The 19,188-nt window shown below is 40.9% G+C and overlaps 1 protein-coding gene across 6 annotated transcripts in view; it reads right to left on the minus strand.

Annotated features, from left to right (window-relative positions):
- Nedd4 (E3 ubiquitin-protein ligase Nedd4) overlaps positions 1-19,188 on the minus strand; it is a 52,486-nt gene that overhangs the window by 18,516 nt on the left and 14,782 nt on the right. For 2 of the 6 annotated variants that reach the window (XM_028321204.1, XM_028321207.1), the window contains exons 3-11: positions 17,800-17,881; positions 17,429-17,467; positions 16,849-17,018; positions 14,467-14,611; positions 11,395-11,463; positions 10,396-10,517; positions 8,019-8,142; positions 1,985-2,668; positions 25-106 (exon numbers count right to left, since the gene is read on the minus strand). In XM_028321204.1, coding sequence (XP_028177005.1) covers positions 25-106; positions 1,985-2,668; positions 8,019-8,142; positions 10,396-10,517; positions 11,395-11,463; positions 14,467-14,611; positions 16,849-17,018; positions 17,429-17,467; positions 17,800-17,881 — 1,517 coding nt within the window. The remainder of the gene's footprint in view (positions 1-24; positions 107-1,984; positions 2,669-8,018; positions 8,143-10,395; positions 10,518-11,394; positions 11,464-14,466; positions 14,612-16,848; positions 17,019-17,428; positions 17,468-17,799; positions 17,882-19,188) is intronic. The other 4 variants (XM_028321206.1, XM_028321208.1, XM_028321205.1 and 1 more) reach the window with 3 other exon arrangements.

The following is a 19,188-nucleotide window of genomic DNA, read 5'->3' on the forward strand; positions in this document are numbered from 1 at the left end:
AAGGTAAGGGTAAATGTAACATACCGTCACTATTGGGCAGGTTCTGGCTACCAGTGCTACTGGCGCTGCTACTCCGTGTGCTCTCTGTCGAGCCGTCAGTCTCGTCCTACAACACTCGCACGCATCACACAACTGAAATTACACCTTATGACTGTGGGATAGGGTATATTAACAAGATTCAACTCTTTGACTATAAGGTTCATAACGGTAAATAACTGGAACTTTGGAATTGAGTTTGTTATCGATGAGGTCCTTACTCATTATGCAATCAAAGAAGTATAACAAATGACTGTAGAAAGAAACAGTTTTAGTGTCACTATCTGGAGTTTATTTTTAGGAAATCGAGGCGTAATTCGTAAGGATCTTATTAAAAAATCACAATATCAATACATTACCTAAACACTTCATCAATACATCGTATACAAACGTTATGTAACTCAATAAAAACGTGCAACCCACCAACTCAGTGCAAGAAAAATACTTAAGAATATCCTGTCTCCCACAAAATCTACATTAATGACGTCACAATATCCTGAAACCTCGATGCAAACTATCTACAAACCAAACACTAACTTCAACAAATCCAACTACCTCTAAACTAAAAACTACAATGCATACAATAGCATACTAAAAGCTAAACTGTACAAAACAAATGACACTAAAGTACATACATGAGATGACGGTATACACAACATGTAGAGCGCAAGCGAGACGGATGGTGTTGCGTGAGACAGACAGTATTAATCTGTGACATCGACAATTCGTTAATGAGTTAATTCGATATCTGTGGAAATATGATCCAGCAAAATAGTTTATTTAATAAATATCTGACATTTTAAGCGTACTATTTATACTGGATCATATTTCTACTGGCAGTCAACCAAACGTCTACACTCAAAACAAATAATTTTAAATCATTTACGAACCTGACATCGAAAAGTGAGTGTCCAGACGACGGTGGACTTCCGTGTGTTTAATGTGACAATCGGTACAACTCACACAGAGCCGCATGTTACTGTACGCTGGGCATTAGTATGCGTTAGTGACGTAAGCAATGACATCACAGCATCGTTGTACCTCACACTCGGAGTTGACTGTTCACATTGGGTCGTCCGAATAACTACTGTTTACGATGTGCCTTAGGCTTAATCCGATAAATAATTTTAATACATCTGAACCTAGCTGTTTCTCTCGCTCACCCTGAAATGCTGGGATGAGTGAAAGAGACCGATAGAGTCGATATATTGAAATCGTTTTACGGAGAAGAGCCCCTGTTTCTAGATTCAAAAAACTAATCTAGCTTGCGTAGATATAAAATAGGATTGACAATTTGTATGTAGTTGTTAAGATACCTTGACAGTCCTATTTTCATTTATTTGGTTTTCTACTATACTTTCTCTTTTGTATTTTCTACTAAGAATGCTACAATTAATTGAATATAGAAAACAGACACGAATTTCGACTGACTTAAGAAACAAGTCTGTAACCTACCAAACGATCGAAGACCCAGTGTAACCAAGCCATCATAGACAATCGGCCCGTCATGGGCAAGCTAGCTCGTGCGGCGGTGCGGAATGTAAAAACGACTTTATTCCTTTTACATAAATGCCATTACCGAGTAAAGGCGTAAGCTGGAAGCATTGTAAGCCTTGTGTTTATGGTATGTGACTGTACATGTTACTAAATGCGGTGTGTAGCGTACCGTCAATTTGCAAGCTGAAATAATTGGATTCTGTATTCGTTTTTATGTCATTATTACAATAGATTCAAATTTTTTTGTGTCATAAATAGTGAACATCAATTCAAAGAAATATAGTGTTCAAATAAGTAGGAAAATTTTTGTAAAACACGGAAAACTTAAAAAAAAACACAATCAAAGATCAGTGATATTTTAGTGTGAAGGTATTTGTGAAGTTGCTTTCAGCTTACGTCATTGTGTCATGGGCCCGCAAAGCGTTTACATTCCGCGAGTGCCGGCGCTTACCTCGGAGTCTTCCAGGGAGCTGGTGGTGCGACGGCGCGCGCGCGGACTGAGCCCGCCCACCGGCGTGCTGAAGTGGTTCTCGTCGAACGTCAACGACTGTTCCGTGGCCTCCGCCGCGTCCACTATCTCTATATCCTGATTCGAATCATCTCCACCCTCCTGCGATTCCACTCCGTTCTCGACTTCAATTGTTCCCGCTGCGCGATGCTCGTCTGTTTCAACATCGTCGGTTACCGTCGTTTCTGGAACGTTGCGATGCTCACTTGTTTCCACATCTCCGTTCGCTTCCACTTCGCTAGCTTCTGTTTCGGTTCCGTTAACGACGACGTCATTTGTTACTTCAGCTTCATTTGTTTCTGCCACACTATCGTCTTGAGTTTCAACTTGGTCTTGCTTAGTTTCGTCGTCGTGCACGTCATTGGCGTCTACCTCTTTATCTGTAGCTGTGTCAGTGGGAACTTGACTAGTACTCGCTTCGTTATCACAGCTGTCTTGAGCAACCTGGGCGTCGTTGGAGCGCGCGGTTTCGTTAGCGCACACTACGTCGTCGTCCTCTCCCCTTAAACTACTATCACAGTCGGTTTCGTTACTTATACTATGCGCTCGCAGATCGGGCGAGCGCGCGGGCGTGGCGTAGGGCGTGTCTGTGGAGTTAGTCTCGCCGCTCCTATTGCTTAGATCCTCCTGTTAGAATTACATTTAATATTACATACGCACTATTTACGCGTGCAGGTTAGGCGCGGGGCATAGCCGGGGATATGGAAATATAAGAAAATGAACAGACTTTTTTGGTATAAAAACATAAAACTCATTTATTTCTGTAAATAGGCTTAAAAAAGCACTTTTACACGTCCCAGTATTAACCCTAACACTGCTTCAGGACAACAAATAGGCCAGTGCTGAGAAGAAGCATAAATACTTTATAACAAAAGGGACTTTCCAGAAACGATTAAAAAAGTACTTAAATTAAAAGAACTTAACAGTTTTTTTAATCCAGTCATATGTTTAGTTAACTAACAGTATTCTTCCTCTCATAAAATAATAAAATGATATGATAAATTATTAAATTTCTGTCATAATAATATGCATGTTTTATCACCTCAATAACATGTTGAAATTATTGAAGAAATTATAAAAATGGGGGGTAAACTCCCTGGCTACGCCTTAAGAACATGTTAGCACACTGCACACATAAATATAGCGTTCGCAATGTGACCCCTCGGGTCCGACAAGTATTGCTTAAGGCTAGCGCTGTGCAGCAATTGTCTATGGTGTGAGGACAACACAATGGAGTCTATGGCGCCCTGTGCCGGTGAGCCCGTTAGTATGTGTGTGTATGAATGTGTACTCACTGTTCTATTATCTATGAATTCCACTAGTATACAATTTTGTCTATGGATACAAACAATGACATAAATCAATGTTATTAGTATAACATAAACATTTATAACATTAGAATACATAAATATTTAAAATTAATTCAGTAAATACAGTTTTAAAGTGATGCTGTCCCTTTTACATTTGAACGAATAGAAAAAGACAACATGACTTAACTAGGGTAAGTTTTCCCTTTATACCACCTTCTGTTATATGAATCAAACGTGCTTATCTATTTAAAAACGATCATGCAAGAAAAAAAAACATTTCAAAGCAGCTTGTGAGCGACATGCAATTTTGTGTTTCGAAATATTACATTTAAAAGTAGGGAAAAGATATATTAGACATTTAACTATTAGTTATTTTTAGTTTATTAGATCATTATGGCTTATAAGCAAAATTAGACCTTTGGAAATATTAAAAATAAGATGTATTTTAGTGGCTCGCGTGAAGCAGTGCTATCGGGTTCTTATAAAAAATATAGAACCAGTGAGTCATTCATTCATTCATTCATCAACAGCCCTTTACAGTCCACTGCTGGACTATGAGCCTCCTCCACTATAGTGGAGGGTTTTGCCATAATCTCCACGCTAGGCAGGCGGGTTGGAGATCGCAGTTTAAAAGATTGATGTTTTTCAGAGAGCGCTGCTGCCCATTCTCTGTTTGATGTGTAGTCCCTAAGTCGCCTCTTACGACACCCGCGGGAAGAGTAGGGGTTGGTGACAAATGTATTCTACTCTGCCGTCACCACACGGCTAAACCAGTGAGTACACGAAGGAAATGTTAGATGTATTTTTAAGAAATGTGTTTTATAGCCTNCTATACTAGTGATCAAATTTAGTATAAAGGGGCCATGCACACAGTGGGATTATTCATCCTCTCTTGGATTTACTGACCATCGATTATTTATTTTTTAAACATAGAGTAATCTGAATTTATCAAATCAAACCAAATTTCTTTAATATTTGCGTAATTCCAGGTAAATGTAAATTAATATCAGGTCAGGAATTCATCAAAAAATTTTCTTTTCTCAAGCAGAAACAATAATTAACTAGATACTACTTAGAAAATACCACTTTTAACGGGAACTTTTGATTATTATGACTTGAAAGTTGCAAGTACAAATTGATCGTCCATTGTGTGCTTTAGCCCTTAACAAATTTTGAATGGAAGGTATGAATGTTTAAGTTAGATCTTGTTGCTGAAGCTCATGCTTGATGCATCCTGAAATCGAATCTTGTACCTCATACTGTTTCTAGAGAATATTGAAATATTCCATCGGTAAGCATGCAACTCAAACTTTTTCATTAGAAATGTAAAAAAATCTAGAAACATGCATTTAAAACTTAATAAACAACGCTAAAATGCACTAAAATTATTTTGTGGGGTTGAGTTTTTCGGCTGACAAGCGGGGTGAAGGGCTCCAAATAACAACACCGCATTGATGCAAAAATGGGGGTACTTTATTGCAAAGTACGGGGCAGGTACAAAAATGAGGTGCGGGCGTCTCCCGTCCGTCGACCAATTCCCGCAAGGACGTTGGACACAGACGCGGGAGAATCGCTGGCAATTTGTAATTAAGCGTACGGAAGTCCCAATCTGCGATTCCCCGAAAGAACGTCACAGTCGGATGCAACCTTGGCTTATTACTTATGCCTCACAAAACTTATTATATTCAACATAATCGTCGGAAGGTCTTTAAGGGAAAAAAAATCTGGACACCGCGGTGTAGAAATCGACTCTCAATGTGCTAGTGGCATCTAGCGGTGAGCGGCGCAAACATTTCCTAGACTGAATAGATCTTGCAATAAGCACGGTGATCCGCGGTGGCTTGGTAATGCAGGCGAACGCCACGAGATGGCGCTAGTAGTATTGATTGATAAATGTGACGTTGTTACAACCTCCCCCTCAGATCACGAAGTCGTCCCGACGAGAAGATCTGGATTACGTTCTTGTGACGTCCACGGCCTCGTCGGTGAACAACTGGTTCATCTTTCGTCTTCTTAGACCATCTTCTGAAGTTTCGTTTGTTCCATCTTTGATGTTTGCCCAGGGCTTTATGTGAAGATGTCATACAGAACGCAGGTCCAGGTTGTCTGGTAAATTCATAAGAACGTTCGCATCTTGGAGTGTTTTTGCCTGTGATTCTTCGCGATTCCTTGACTGCGGAATGTAGATCACTTAGTACCAAATCTTCATTTTGGTATTCTGGACGACAATGAGACTGTTTGTCAATTGTTTCCATAACAACAGGGGTTTCTTTCCCCTCCCCCTGCTCATGAACTACTCCCAAAACATCTGTATTCATGTAAAGGAGTCTTGTATCTGTCTTTTCTAACACAAAGTTTGCAGTCAATCCATGATTCAGTTTCGTACAAGCAGTCTCCTTGACGATCTTCATGTTGTCAAACATCTCTGGTTTCGGTGTTGTGGCTATACGTATGTCAATGGCATAAAGTCCGATATCTTGATTTTGTGTTTTTGATCTTGTGCATGTTGGACATTTGCTCCTGACGACTCCTGGCGCACCGCAACCGTAGCATGAAAAGCGTGGAGATGAAGGACTGAGGGATTTGACTTGAGTGGCAATGACTTCGGGTGCTTGCGTCAGTGTAGGCGATGAAGTATTTCCATCTTCTTCATCCTCACTATTTGGACGTTGGAGTTTCCTACAATCTTGGATTGTGTGGCCCACAAAATGGCAGAACTCACACCGTTTCTTGATATTACGTTGTGGTGGCGGGACCAGTATATCCTTGGTCAAGCTCACATCAGCCATGAGTTCTTCTACTTCCCTTGCGGCGGCCAACAATTCGTCAAAGGAATGTACGGAACCTCTGGGTATCTTTTCCCTGAGTTTGAGGTTTATTTGTCCGAAAATCATATCGAGTTGTTGTTCCTCTGTGTGTTGTGGTGAAGGCAGCTGCGCGAACAACATTCTTTTGTGAGCTACAAATTTTTCAGTTGTGACGTCATCGCGCTGTTTTTCACCGACTATTTCTTGGTACAGGATGTACGCAGGTTTCTTTGGTGCAAATGCATGGCGTAATCGAATCCCGAATTGCTCCCAGGTAGTCACTTGTGTTTTGACTCCTTGCCACCAGATGGCAGCCTCACCCTTGAGTAATAGTGGGACTCCATCAAGAGCTTCCTGGTCTGGGATATTTTCTATCTTCTTGAATATGCTTACTGCCGCTAAAAATGCTTCAACCGTTTCGGGGTTCTTCTCACCTTCATAACTTGCCGTGCATTGAGCGAAGCTTCCTCGGCGGCTCATTGAAAGTTTTGCAAGTAGTGCTTGGAACTGCTCATTCGTTAAGCTTACTGTCATCTTCTTGCTTTGGTTGCTGCTTACTGGATAGGTGGTGACACGGCCGAACTTGGTGATGTATTTGGGCTGGTGCTTGTCAGGCCCACCGTTGGTCGCCAGTTTTGTAGGGTTGAGTTTTTCGGCTGACAAGCGGGGTGAAGGGCTCCAAATAACAACACCGCATTGATGCAAAAATGGGGGTACTTTATTGCAAAGTACGGGGCAGGTACAAAAATGAGGTGCGGGCGTCTCCCGTCCGTCGACCAATTCCCGCAAGGACGTTGGACACAGACGCGGGAGAATCGCTGGCAATTTGTAATTAAGCGTACGGAAGTCCCAATCTGCGATTCCCCGAAAGAACGTCACAGTCGGATGCAACCTTGGCTTATTACTTATGCCTCACAAAACTTATTATATTCAACATAATCGTCGGAAGGTCTTTAAGGGAAAAAAAATCTGGACACCGCGGTGTAGAAATCGACTCTCAATGTGCTAGTGGCATCTAGCGGTGAGCGGCGCAAACATTTCCTAGACTGAATAGATCTTGCAATAAGCACGGTGATCCGCGGTGGCTTGGTAATGCAGGCGAACGCCACGAGATGGCGCTAGTAGTATTGATTGATAAATGTGACGTTGTTACACGAAAGAATATTAAATTATTTATTGAAAAAAACTGACTTTGTGTGTGACAAAAATAGGTTTTATAAAATGGGCCTTTGTCAGTTGTTTGTTGACAAGTGATTCACCTGGTAACAATTTTGATGCTCAACATGTTTCATACAACATGTGCAACATTGACCAACATGTTGCGGTAAAAACTAGTATAGCCAATTTAAAGGACATTTCATTGGGCTTGAGACCCTGTCAATCTTTCTATTAAGTGAAAATCCTATCTAATGAACAACATTATTGTTGCCAGATGAGTAAATAGCTTAATTCTTGATACTTCATTTGACCCAGTTAGGATAAAGTAAAGTTGAAGCCTTAGACCGTTACTGGAGTGCCTCGACATTTCTAAAAAGCGTCAGAATTTCAGTCAACGGTCAGGGAACTGAAGTTTGCGGATAACGAATGACTTCAATACACGTCTATCCTTTTTTTCTCATTGTAATCGAAAATAAAAACCCAATCAGTGAAGGTTGAGTAAATCCGATCCCGGAAGAAATTAGTGTAAATAAATATCGTCGCTTCAAGAGAAAGCCTTCGAAACTAAGTAGAAATAAATCGTGCCTACGCTATCTAGTTGGGCGCGTCTCCCATTGTCCGTTCGACTTTGAAGCCTATCGCGTCAGTGTCTAGGACGGTGCACATTCGATTTTGAACCCTATCGCGTTGATGTTAAGTTACCTGTCTCTGGTCGGCAGCTTGCGCACTGTTGGCGGCTTCGTCGGCGGAGATGTGGAAGCGGCGCTGGAACTCCGTCACCGCTGTCTCCATACGCTCCGCCTGCGACTCCGTGCTCATGTTACGTCTGAGGGTACGGAAATATAACCCTTATTACACATCAGGAGAGCACATTTTTGTTGCATCTATCACAACTACGCACAGTGGTTAGGCTGACATCGCACAAAGATTCAATATGACAATAATAAAATGACATAGAACAACAATGGTCTCAACATTGATCCCTGCGACACACTTGTGGTAAGAGGCACTTCTGAAGACTCGAATGCTCATTGTTAAATAAAAAACCAGGCAGCCTAAGCTAAAGTTTTGCAATTATTAAAGACTACACTAAACATTATCATTATTTTTTCTAATTAGTCTATGGTAATGGTTTTTCTAATTGTAATTTGCTTAATATTACAAGGTCAAACGCTTTAGATATATCAAAACAATCTTTTTAGCATGGCTCATCATAAATAACGTTGTTTACTACTTAAGAATTGGACATTAGGCGAACGTGGATTCAAATTGACATAGCACAGAAATGGTTGGAAAACAATGAAAGTCATCATGATGATGGTATTAAAAATTATTAGTGTGACGTACAAAATACGCAGTTGAATATTGAGCGTATTGTCTCACGCTACCTCAACATCATCAATAACATTTTTCGATAAGAAACGTAAACAAAATGCTTGATAAAAAAATGTGAATACAATAAAATAATCAGGTCATATTTTTGTAACGTAGACACGTAACAACTTATTAAAATGAATGTCAAAACAGTACATTATTCCACATATTATTAAACTGTAGCATCACTAGAATACTTCTTTAAAGAATATGAGATTCCGCAGAGTTTAATACATGACACGTGTAGTTATTCGTTGCCATAGAGTTTTGTTTATCTATTTATATTAATCGCTAATAACATAATGACTATCCTACAATACCCACATTTTGTGTACATTTCATTTCCATATTGCACTGTCAATGGGATCCCAAAGAAACTACTTTCTCCCCGTTAAATCATAAAGATACTTATTTAATGAATGACTCACCCATTGCAACACTTTCTTTTAATAGCCCGTCTAAACAAATCGACCCTCATCGCCTGTCGTGGCGGCCGCCTCGTCAACACTAATGATATCGTCCACTACGGCAGATAAGATATAGCTTACTGCTATAAAAGTAGAGGGAAATATCGGCCGTTTGCTAGGGAAAGTACTGCCTAGAAATTAAATCTGCAAAGGCATTGAACTATACTTTAGCAACACTTACTAATAAAAAAAATTCTCGGGCATTGTATTTAGTTCAGACATAACATTTATTGTACACAAGGCAATTTTCCATGTAACTTTTTGTTTTTTATGTGAAACACACAAAGATGTAAGCATTGCGGCGATACAGTAAGTGTTGCGACATAGCTCGCAGAATCGCTAAAATCAAGTGGCAGTGGGCGGGGCACATAGCTCGTAGAGACGATGGCCGTTGGGGCAGAAAAGTTCTCGAGTGGCGACCAGGGGCTGGAAGACGTAGCGTGGGCAGGCCTCCTACTAGGTGGACCGACGATCTGGTAAAGGTCGCGGGAAGAGCCTGGATGCGGGCAGCGCAGGACCGTGCATTGTGGAAAACCTTGGAGGAGGCCTTTGTCCAGCAGTGGACGTCATTTGGCTGAAACGAACGTACGAAGTGTTGTGTGTCAAGAGCCAATTCGAATGAAAAGTACCTACCAATTTGTAGGCATAAAAGCCTATGTTCAGAAGTGGACATCATATGGCTTAAATATGATGATGATAAAGTCTTAGAAAGAGGGTAGTCCGATTTACGACCATCTGTGATTATGAGTATCGAAATATTGGGAGTCTCATCCAAATCATACATAGTATAGATCTAACCCACATCATAAAGGTAGTAGGAAAGCGCTGGACGCAGGCCGCTACCAACCGGACAACATGGAAAGCATTGGGGGAGGCCTATGTTCAGCAGTGGACGTCCTATGGCTGAAATGATGATGATGATGACGAGGTATGCGAGCGGCACGGAAGGGGAGAAATATGACGTGACAGAGCATACAAGTCTAAAGTACATCTGATTCTGAAGTTTCACTGACGTTTGATATCACAAAAACACCTTCCCTTACCGCTCCCATGCCTCAGGCACTGAGGCAATTATACGCCATACCTCTAGTTGTAAGTTGAAACAATATTAGTTGGCTTCATAAGATAATATAAGATGCGAGCGGCGCAGGACCGGTCGTTGTGGAAATCCTTGGGGGAAACCTTTGTCCAGCAGTGGACGTCTTTCGGCTGAAACAATACAAGTTGTCTCCACTCACGTGAGATTGATGTTGGGCCGCTCCCACTGCGTGGAGCGCTCGTTGTGGTTGACGTAGTACGTGCGTCCGTTGGCGTCCTGCCGCTCCTCCCAGCCCGGCGGTAGCGGGTCCCCGCCGATGGTCTGCAACAAACAACCACTCTTGGTTAACGTCTTATCCTCTAGTAAAGAGGATCAAAATAATGTTAACCAGTCTGTACCGAATGACAATCATTCCTGCACCTTTGTATAGCGCAAGTTCGGGAAAAACCAAATTCACGATAAGTTCCGAATTGCATGCACAACATGCATGCTCGTAAAATTGCCAACACATCAAACTATAGCATTTTGATCGCAAAATACTCGTCTACCTTACGTGTCCTAAATTGGCTTGACAAATATTATCCTATTTTGATGTTTTGGCCATGTTTTGTTATGGCCTAACTTTCTATTCTATTGATACAAGCAAAGCATACAACATATTGGCAAAACAAACATAAACCCAGAAATTATCCTTCTCCAAAGACAAAAAAAAGAAAAGCTTGCATAATGGACATTACTAAATAATATTTTTAAAATATTGCAATGTATTCGCCCCTATCTCTTATGCAATACATCTTTGATTGACATGCCACGCAAGATTTGCACAATGCACGCCTCACGCACGCGCCATAGCAATGTGAATATTTCCCACAACAAGATATCGATCTGTTTTGACATCTCAGATTTCATTATCTTAAAATGTATCATAACCCAAAGCGACAGATACGAGAATGCATTGCGGCTATAGCCTGGTCCGTGAGCACGTAAAATTTTGTCCAATGACCCCAAGCTACCCATCCTTATCGCTCGCGCGTAATTATGTTGCTATCGCGCTCGCACACTCACTGCGGGTGCAATTACGCGCGAGCGATAAGAATGGGTAGCTAGGGGTCATTGGACAAAATTCTACGTGCTCACGCACCGGGCTTTAACACTGATTTGAAAGTAAAGCAGAAGCGTAAAATAAAAGTGGACATACGACATGCGCGACTTCGGCCGGGTCGATGAGCTCCCAGTCTGCGCCCGCGCCCGACGGGACCGTCGCCGCCTAATGCCAAACTATGCTCAGTGGGCTGAGTGTGAGTTTAAATCATACGCGCTCACTAAAGAGCGCGTTTAAAAATGTATGAAAATTTTAGTTTTTGAACGCTTCCCGCTAGGGGCGCTGTACAATCCGTCATACATTTAAAAACTAGGCGCAGCGCAGACCACCGATTTTTAGTTGCCCGATAGTTGGGCCCGATTTAATTTGTATGAAGAATCGACGAAATCAAATCGGTGTAATGTGCGCACTTCCATACATGCCCATACTGATCAACTGCCCGACTAAACTATCGGCCGACGAAAAATCGATGGTCTGCGCATAGGCCTAATGTAATTTTTGACGCGTTCACTAGTGAGCGCGTTTGATGAAAACTCACACTAGGCCCTCAGTACCCAACAATGTGCAAACATTACTACATTACCCTCCTTGCGCAGTCGGGTAAAGCTACTGTAACGATGACTCAGCGCGCATATCGCTATGAAAGCAGAATGCAAGTGATTGTCATCAGAGGCATTATCTACAATGCAAGCGTTTGGACAATTTAAAATTAATGAGAAGCTGATAATAGCACATTTAACTACTTTTTGGACATGGCAAAGGAGAAAATTTGACACAAATATTTCACGAGCCACGACTAAGTAGCTGGGTAAGATTCACCATGTAGGTTTTTAGACACGTTTGTATTCGGAGACCTACTAAAGCCCGGTCTGTGAGCACGTAGAATTTTGTCCAATGACCCCAAGCTACCCATCCTTATCGCTCGCGCGTAAATAATATTGCTGTCGCGACTGTGCGACGGGAGCCCGCAGTGAGTGTGCGAGCGATAAGGATGGTTAGCTTGGGGTCATTGGACAAAATTCTAAGTGCTCACAGACCAGACTATAGTAGGTCTAGTTGGGCCTCCAATTCAATATCTAAACGATAACCAGCCTCTAGCCGATTGAGATACATATCTAACGATAAGTAATGATAACTGTAATACCGTTTTATTGTTCTACAGACTAAGCCCGACTACATGATTACTTCCAAAATATCAATTAGGCATAAACATTGTCATGTTTAACTTACCTGTGACCATTAAACGTCATTGAATCAGTTGAAGGACATTAAGGCTGGGTTGTTCCATATTACTTTAACTTTGACAAACGTCAAAAACACCGGTTATCGTTATAGTAACGGTCAGTTAGGTGGTGCAACTCAGCCTTAGTCTCGATCATTACCAGCACGTTACGTGTGCTAAAGGATCTGCCACGGTCAGGTCAAAGTGAATGATGCGTATGAACAACACTGTCAATCAGGGCAGTCGATCAGCGGTTGCGGTTCGAGCAAGATAGTCTCTCAGCGGTCGTGACAAGGCAATCTGTCAGTGGCGAGGTTTGCGTTCTTTGCTCGTGCCCGCATTGTCAGATCGCATCAATACAAAATGTATAGAGACAGACAATGTTTTTAATAAACGATACAGGTTGCGTTCACTTTGACCTCACCGCTAACCGCAGAACACTTCCAGTGTGGCAAATCAAAGGTGTTATCTTAAAAGATCTGTGGCCTATTCACGTATTTTGACAGTCAAGATCTCGCTGACGTTCAGATGTCGTCACATTGAAAAACAGTTCTAAATCCGTATTCACAAGGGTCATTTTGATAGAAGGATTACTCGATAGGATCGCAACTCAGTGTTTTGTTGTCAATGAAGTTTTGTTACGTGAATAAGGCTACTGTCATTGGCCTTTGATCGCGCCGGCGATGGCTATGCAAGCGTTGGTGTGGTTGAAGTTTTACAAAACAATGTCCCACTCAAATAGTAAGACACACACACTTTTCGGCTGCAGCATAGCAGCCGAAATGTCAAGCCGTGAGTATACAGGGTGTTAGGTAAATGGGTATATGAGCCGACACTAACCCATGTTAACATGGTCGTATAAATGGTATGGTGAAGTCAGAAAATGGATATCTTCATTTTAATTATTTTAATTTTCATACAAATCGGATTTTATAAAAAAAAATTGTATGAAAATTAAAATTATGAAATCAAAGGATAGTGCCAGGGTCTGGACCAAGTGCCGCCCAGAATCAACCCATAGTGCATTTTGTTCCTCAGACCAATACTAATGTGTAAACCGAAGCGCACTGCAATCTATCCCTGGAGTTAAGAGAAAAAAAGAGGTTTGTTTTGAAATATTTACATACAAAATATCATCGATGTAGACGTACTACGCATAAGATTTCGTGATTTTGGCATTAAATAACACTCGCTATGTTGAACTTAACCATACTGCATCCGTACACCTTACTTTAGTGCGACTTAGACATTCTTTATAAGCGATGTAGCGCTGTTGCAATCGTTTGGTTAGTTGACAGAAATCATTATTTCCAAAATGAATCAAGAAGTTTTAGTTCTCTATCCTTGCGAAAAATCAATTTATTGGTGTATTACAATCGATTATTGAAGTTATTGTAACCTAAAACTTCTTGCTCTATTTTGGAAATAATTAATTTCGGTCAACTAACCAAACTACTGTAACAGCGCTTGATCGCTTATAAATAATGTCGAAGTCGTACTAAAGTAAGGTGTACGGATGCAGTATGGTTAAGTTCAACATAACGAGTGTTATTTAATGCCAAAATCGCGAAATCTTATGCGTGTAAGTATACATCGATGATATTTTGTATGTAAATAATTCCAAACAAAACTCTTTTTTTCTCTTAACTCCAGGGATAGATTTCAGTGCGCTCCGGTTTACAGATTAGTATTGGCCTGAGGAACAAAATGCACTATAGTTTCATTCTGGGCAGCACTTGGTCCAACTTCCATACATGGATTGGCACTGTCCTTTCTGACTTCACCATACCATTTATATGACCATGTTAACATGGGCTAGTGTCGGCTCATATACCCATTTACCTAACACCCTGTATAATGTAACTCATTAATAAATGTCGCGTTAAGACCCGTGTCTTACTATTTTAGTTGAAATGGAACGCGAAAGTTTAAAATGTCCCACTCACCGGCTGCACGGTGCCCACCTGTGGGGCGGGGTCGACGAGCTCCCAGTCGTCGGGCGGCGTGGGCTGCTCCTCGGTGCCCGTCTCGCCCACGCGGCCCACTAGTGCGTGGTACACTTCTATGTAGCCGCGCACCCGGGACCGAGCGCTGGAATGGTTAACAAAACATTTATACCACTAATGTAGGTGTTCGAGCCGAAATGAAACCTACGTGGTGCGGAGCGCAATAACGACACGCGTTTTTACTGGCCACTTTTTTATCTGTCAAATTTGTATTTTTTATGCATGTCACAATTTTGTTTTATACGCAATACAATTCTTGAGTATGTAGACCCACTAGTGCGAAGTACACTTCTATGTAGCCGCGCACGCGGGACCGAGCGCTGGAATGGTTAACGAAACATTTATACCACTAATGTAGGCTTTTCATGGTACGTTTAGTAGTGTGGTTCCGGCAGAGTAGAATATGACCACACTGGATGGATTTGTCGTAAGACGCGACGTAGGGATGGAATCATAGGAGCTTTCATGATATAATAGAGCCACGATAGCCGAATGGTGAAGGGGTCGGACTGGCCGACTCGTGATCCGGGGAACGCGGGTTCGGTCCCCGCCGCCGCTCGACTATTGTGGTGAGCTCACTCGTGACACAAGCATATTTAGCTTAGTACGAGGGGCTAACGGGAGTATTAGTAATTTGTGTAATAACAAATTACTAATAATCTTTTTTTTTTTAAATTACGTAAGGTCCCGGGAGCGTAAAATACGATCACACTTTCCGTGGATGAAAGGCGACTAAGGGAAAATATGGTGCGCTGGAATGGTTGGCGATCATTTTAAAGTTAGGTGTGTGAAAAATAATTTCAAATTTATCTTTATGTGAAGCCACCATTACTCGTCTGGCCAGCAAGTGAAAGAGCGAAGGCCAAATCCCCTAGCCTCTGGTAAATCGGAGAGGGTTGTGTTCAAGCAGTGCAGGGGGGCTGGAAAGTTCTCGAGGGGCGACCACGGGCCGGAAGACGTAACGTGGGCAGGGCTCCTACTAGGTGGACCGACGATCTGGTTAAGGTCGCGGGAAGAACCTCCATGCGGCAGGACCGGTCGTCGTGGATATCCTTGGGGGAGACCTTTGTCCAGCAGTGGACGTCATTTGGCTGAAACGAGTGGAGATTCAATGAACTGATGTTTATGGGAGAAAACAAGCTATTATTCTACATTATGGGACAATAAATTGATGATATATGATATATGTCCACCATTGATGGTTATTGAGTTTAATTAATGTATTATTAGATGGTTAACATTAACTTAACCTATGGAAGCATAAATTGTAACAACCATATAAGGATTTCTTTCAAATTTTATTAGTAAAAGTAAGTTCCCTCATATTTTATTTATTACAATTTAAATTAGAAAGATGATTCTTGCATTATTATTTAAACAGCAAAAATGATATTTCCCTAATTAATAAATTATTAAATGAAAGAGAAGCTTTGACTTATTAATAGATTTGTTAATATACCCTAAGATAAGTATCACACAAAACCAATTAAAAGATATCACACACAGCAAATCTAAATACTGGTAGATACACACAACATCAAAGTAGGTACTAATAATACTGCAAGTCTAAATTCCAGACTCTTGTAGGCTCTTCAAATCCCAGTTTGGTGAAGATGGTAGCAAAATATGAAATATTAATCAGTAACTTAATGTAAAAAAGCGTTAGGTATCAATTTACCAGTATAATTATTTTAGTTTCACTTAAAACGTGTAAACTTATAAAGATTTAAGATATCGATTCAATCGAATCATTTATTGATCCTAAATTGATAAAACTGACGAGAATACTATCGAAAGGCATTTTTTCTAAATCATAGAGAAACAGAAATACAACAATCTGGTTTCCATATCTGTCAGAAAGATAGAATCAGTAAGAAGTTACCAAAGAAAATAAAAGATGTGCGATCAATGCTTACTGTGTCCAAAACTAAATCACACTGAAGCGTTAATTTACATTATCATTATGTATGATAAATACGATACGGTAACAAAAAGAAGCAAATATGCAAATTCTTAGATTTCTCCGTTTTTTAGTTGCTAACATTTTTAAAGGAGTTATCTAACTTAAATGTGGAATAGGCATGTCGCATGATAAAACCAAAATGTGGAATAGGATAGGTACATATCGACGCGGTCATAATAAAAACAATATTCGGGATACCCCAAGGGACTATTTTGGGTCCTACATTATAAATGGGTCCTACAAGGTACTACTCTCGGTCCTGTACTTTAAATACAAAAAACCACTTACTAAAGGGTGCAACCAAAGCCACACAGTTGCGAAAGAAAAAAACTCCACGGCATGCTTAGCCCATTACTTACACAGACCTGCGAGGACGCAACGAGTACTTAACGACGTTGGGGCGGGCGGAGGCGGCGCTTTCGGCGGGGACACTGGCCAGGGGGATCTCCACCATGCCCAGGAAGTCATCCCTGGTCAGGCGGTTCTCGTCGAACACTTGGATGAGGAGCTTGTGCTCTTGGGGGCGCACCTGTGTGTATAAGTAAATAAGTCAAGAACATACTCAATGTCATCTTTCTACCAAAAGCAAGGATATTTCTGACATATGTATAGTCTAGCAAACAAAACATGTATTTGTATTGCAAAATAACTACTATAACTGCTACATAAGATGCCATGGTGTTTACACAATGACATAAGTTTGGATTTAAGCTCAAGAAATCGGTTGAAACTCTATCACAAGCTGTGATTGGTTTACTTTAACCTGACATTAATAATAACAATCGTAGGTGTAAATCTCTTATTGATACAAATTGTCAACCAATTTATAGATTAAACCATATTGTGCAAGTGCACTGTGTTCACACTAAGTAGGTGGTCTCTAAGGGAAGTCCCCTATCTATAGGTAATGCTAGTCAGATATCGGATTTAATTACTTACCCGGAATACAAACTCCTGATTCCATACTGGGTTCAATGTCTGAAAACATTTAAATATCATTTTAAAAAATAAATCATATTTCTCATCATAGCAATAATAATTTGTATTTTGAACATAAAGGAAACTATCATTTTAATTAAGCAGCGGACAGCGCATTCTAAAAATTGTTGCCAGATACGACAACTTAATTGTAATTTAAACTAATTTTAAAATACCTATTTCCTGCGTTAATAATATGTATTTCGTTTAACTTTAAAACACCTGCTTAAGGCGGCCAAGTACAAATCAATATGTTATCATTAACAACTGGTGCATTCAAGGCCGGTGTCGAGTGTTGGATGTTTGTTGGCATACTTGGCATCAATAAATACCTTTTTCTTGGTCTTGGTGAGGAACGTCTCGATGGTGACGTCACCGTCGGCCTTTTGAAGCTCCACTCGCACATACGGGTCGCTGCGAACAAAAGGAGCCAATTATTGACAGTTAATAATATATTCCCAAACAGGTCTTAAATAGCCCCGTTAAGTCTTCGTGGTAAGCTAAATATGACCGAGGAAACTCTGTGCAGATTCTACCATACAGAAGAAGAAAAGGCCATGCATGCTCTCTGCTCATACGGCCCGCTTATGAGCAAAAGAAGTATCCATCTCGGGCGACACATCATGCACCCGGATGAGATAGCAGATATCACTCATAGGCTTGTGTAAGACTTATTATTTTTATTCTACATGTATCATAATATAAGCTGTATGTTTTCCTAATAAAGAAAATAAATAAATCACGCTCCAAAGAATCTGGAAATTTATAGACTCAACGGGACTAAGCAGTGAACTCTAAACACAAGGGCTGCCACAATAGATCAAACCTGGTCGAGCTGACGCAAATGAAGGCTCAAAAAATCAATAATAATAAAGCTAAATATACTAGTGTTACGAGTGGGTTCACCACAATACTCCAGGGAGGCAGGGTTCGAACACGCGTTTCTCAGATCTCGATTCGGCCAGTCCGACACCGACATCATAAGAGCTATTGTCACTATCTACACTTGCGAGCAAAAGTATGGAATCACTTACATGAAGTTGTTTCCACGCGATCTTGTGAACTAACGAATTTGTTAGTAACAAAAAAAGTGGCACCATTTTAAAGATTAAACTTTTAACTTTAAATTGATACCAAATTCATTTAAATCACACCAGTATTTAAAAAGATATCCCGGCTGATGTAAAGAAGTAAGGAAAAAGACATGTATCAACTGTTTGATACGTCGCGAGTTGCGGCCTATTTACCCCCTATAAAAGCACGTGTTTTCGGATTTTTGCTTTCACACGTTGATCCTTACACATTTCCGCTTCTTTTGACACTTTACCTGGGATTCTACACCTTCAGAAGCAGCACAAATCGTTGCATTATTGCAAGAAGGGCTCAGCCAGCGGGCTGTCGCACGTCAGCTCCACATAAGCCAGTCTTGGGTTTCTAAAGTTTTAAGACGCTTTCAGGAGACTGGTGGCTTTATCCCGAGACCAAGTTCTGAACAGCGCCGGTGCACATCGCAGAGGGATGACCGTTTTTTCATGTCAAACTCTCTATGAAATCGTTATTTCACTGATATCGACGTCCAGCAAGAGCCCAGAAATGTTTGTAGGATAGCTGTTAGCGAGTGGACAGTTCGTCTAAGATATGAGCAATAGAATTTGACTCCAAAAAGGTCTGCCACAGGCTCGAAACTGACGGCAAGTCACCGACTAGCACGCTTTCAATTA

The sequence above is a fragment of the Ostrinia furnacalis genome, unplaced genomic scaffold, assembly GCF_004193835.3.
Source record: "Ostrinia furnacalis isolate ACB-3 unplaced genomic scaffold, ASM419383v2 OfSCF7481, whole genome shotgun sequence".
In the NCBI taxonomy this organism is placed as follows: Eukaryota; Metazoa; Arthropoda; class Insecta; order Lepidoptera; family Crambidae; genus Ostrinia; species Ostrinia furnacalis.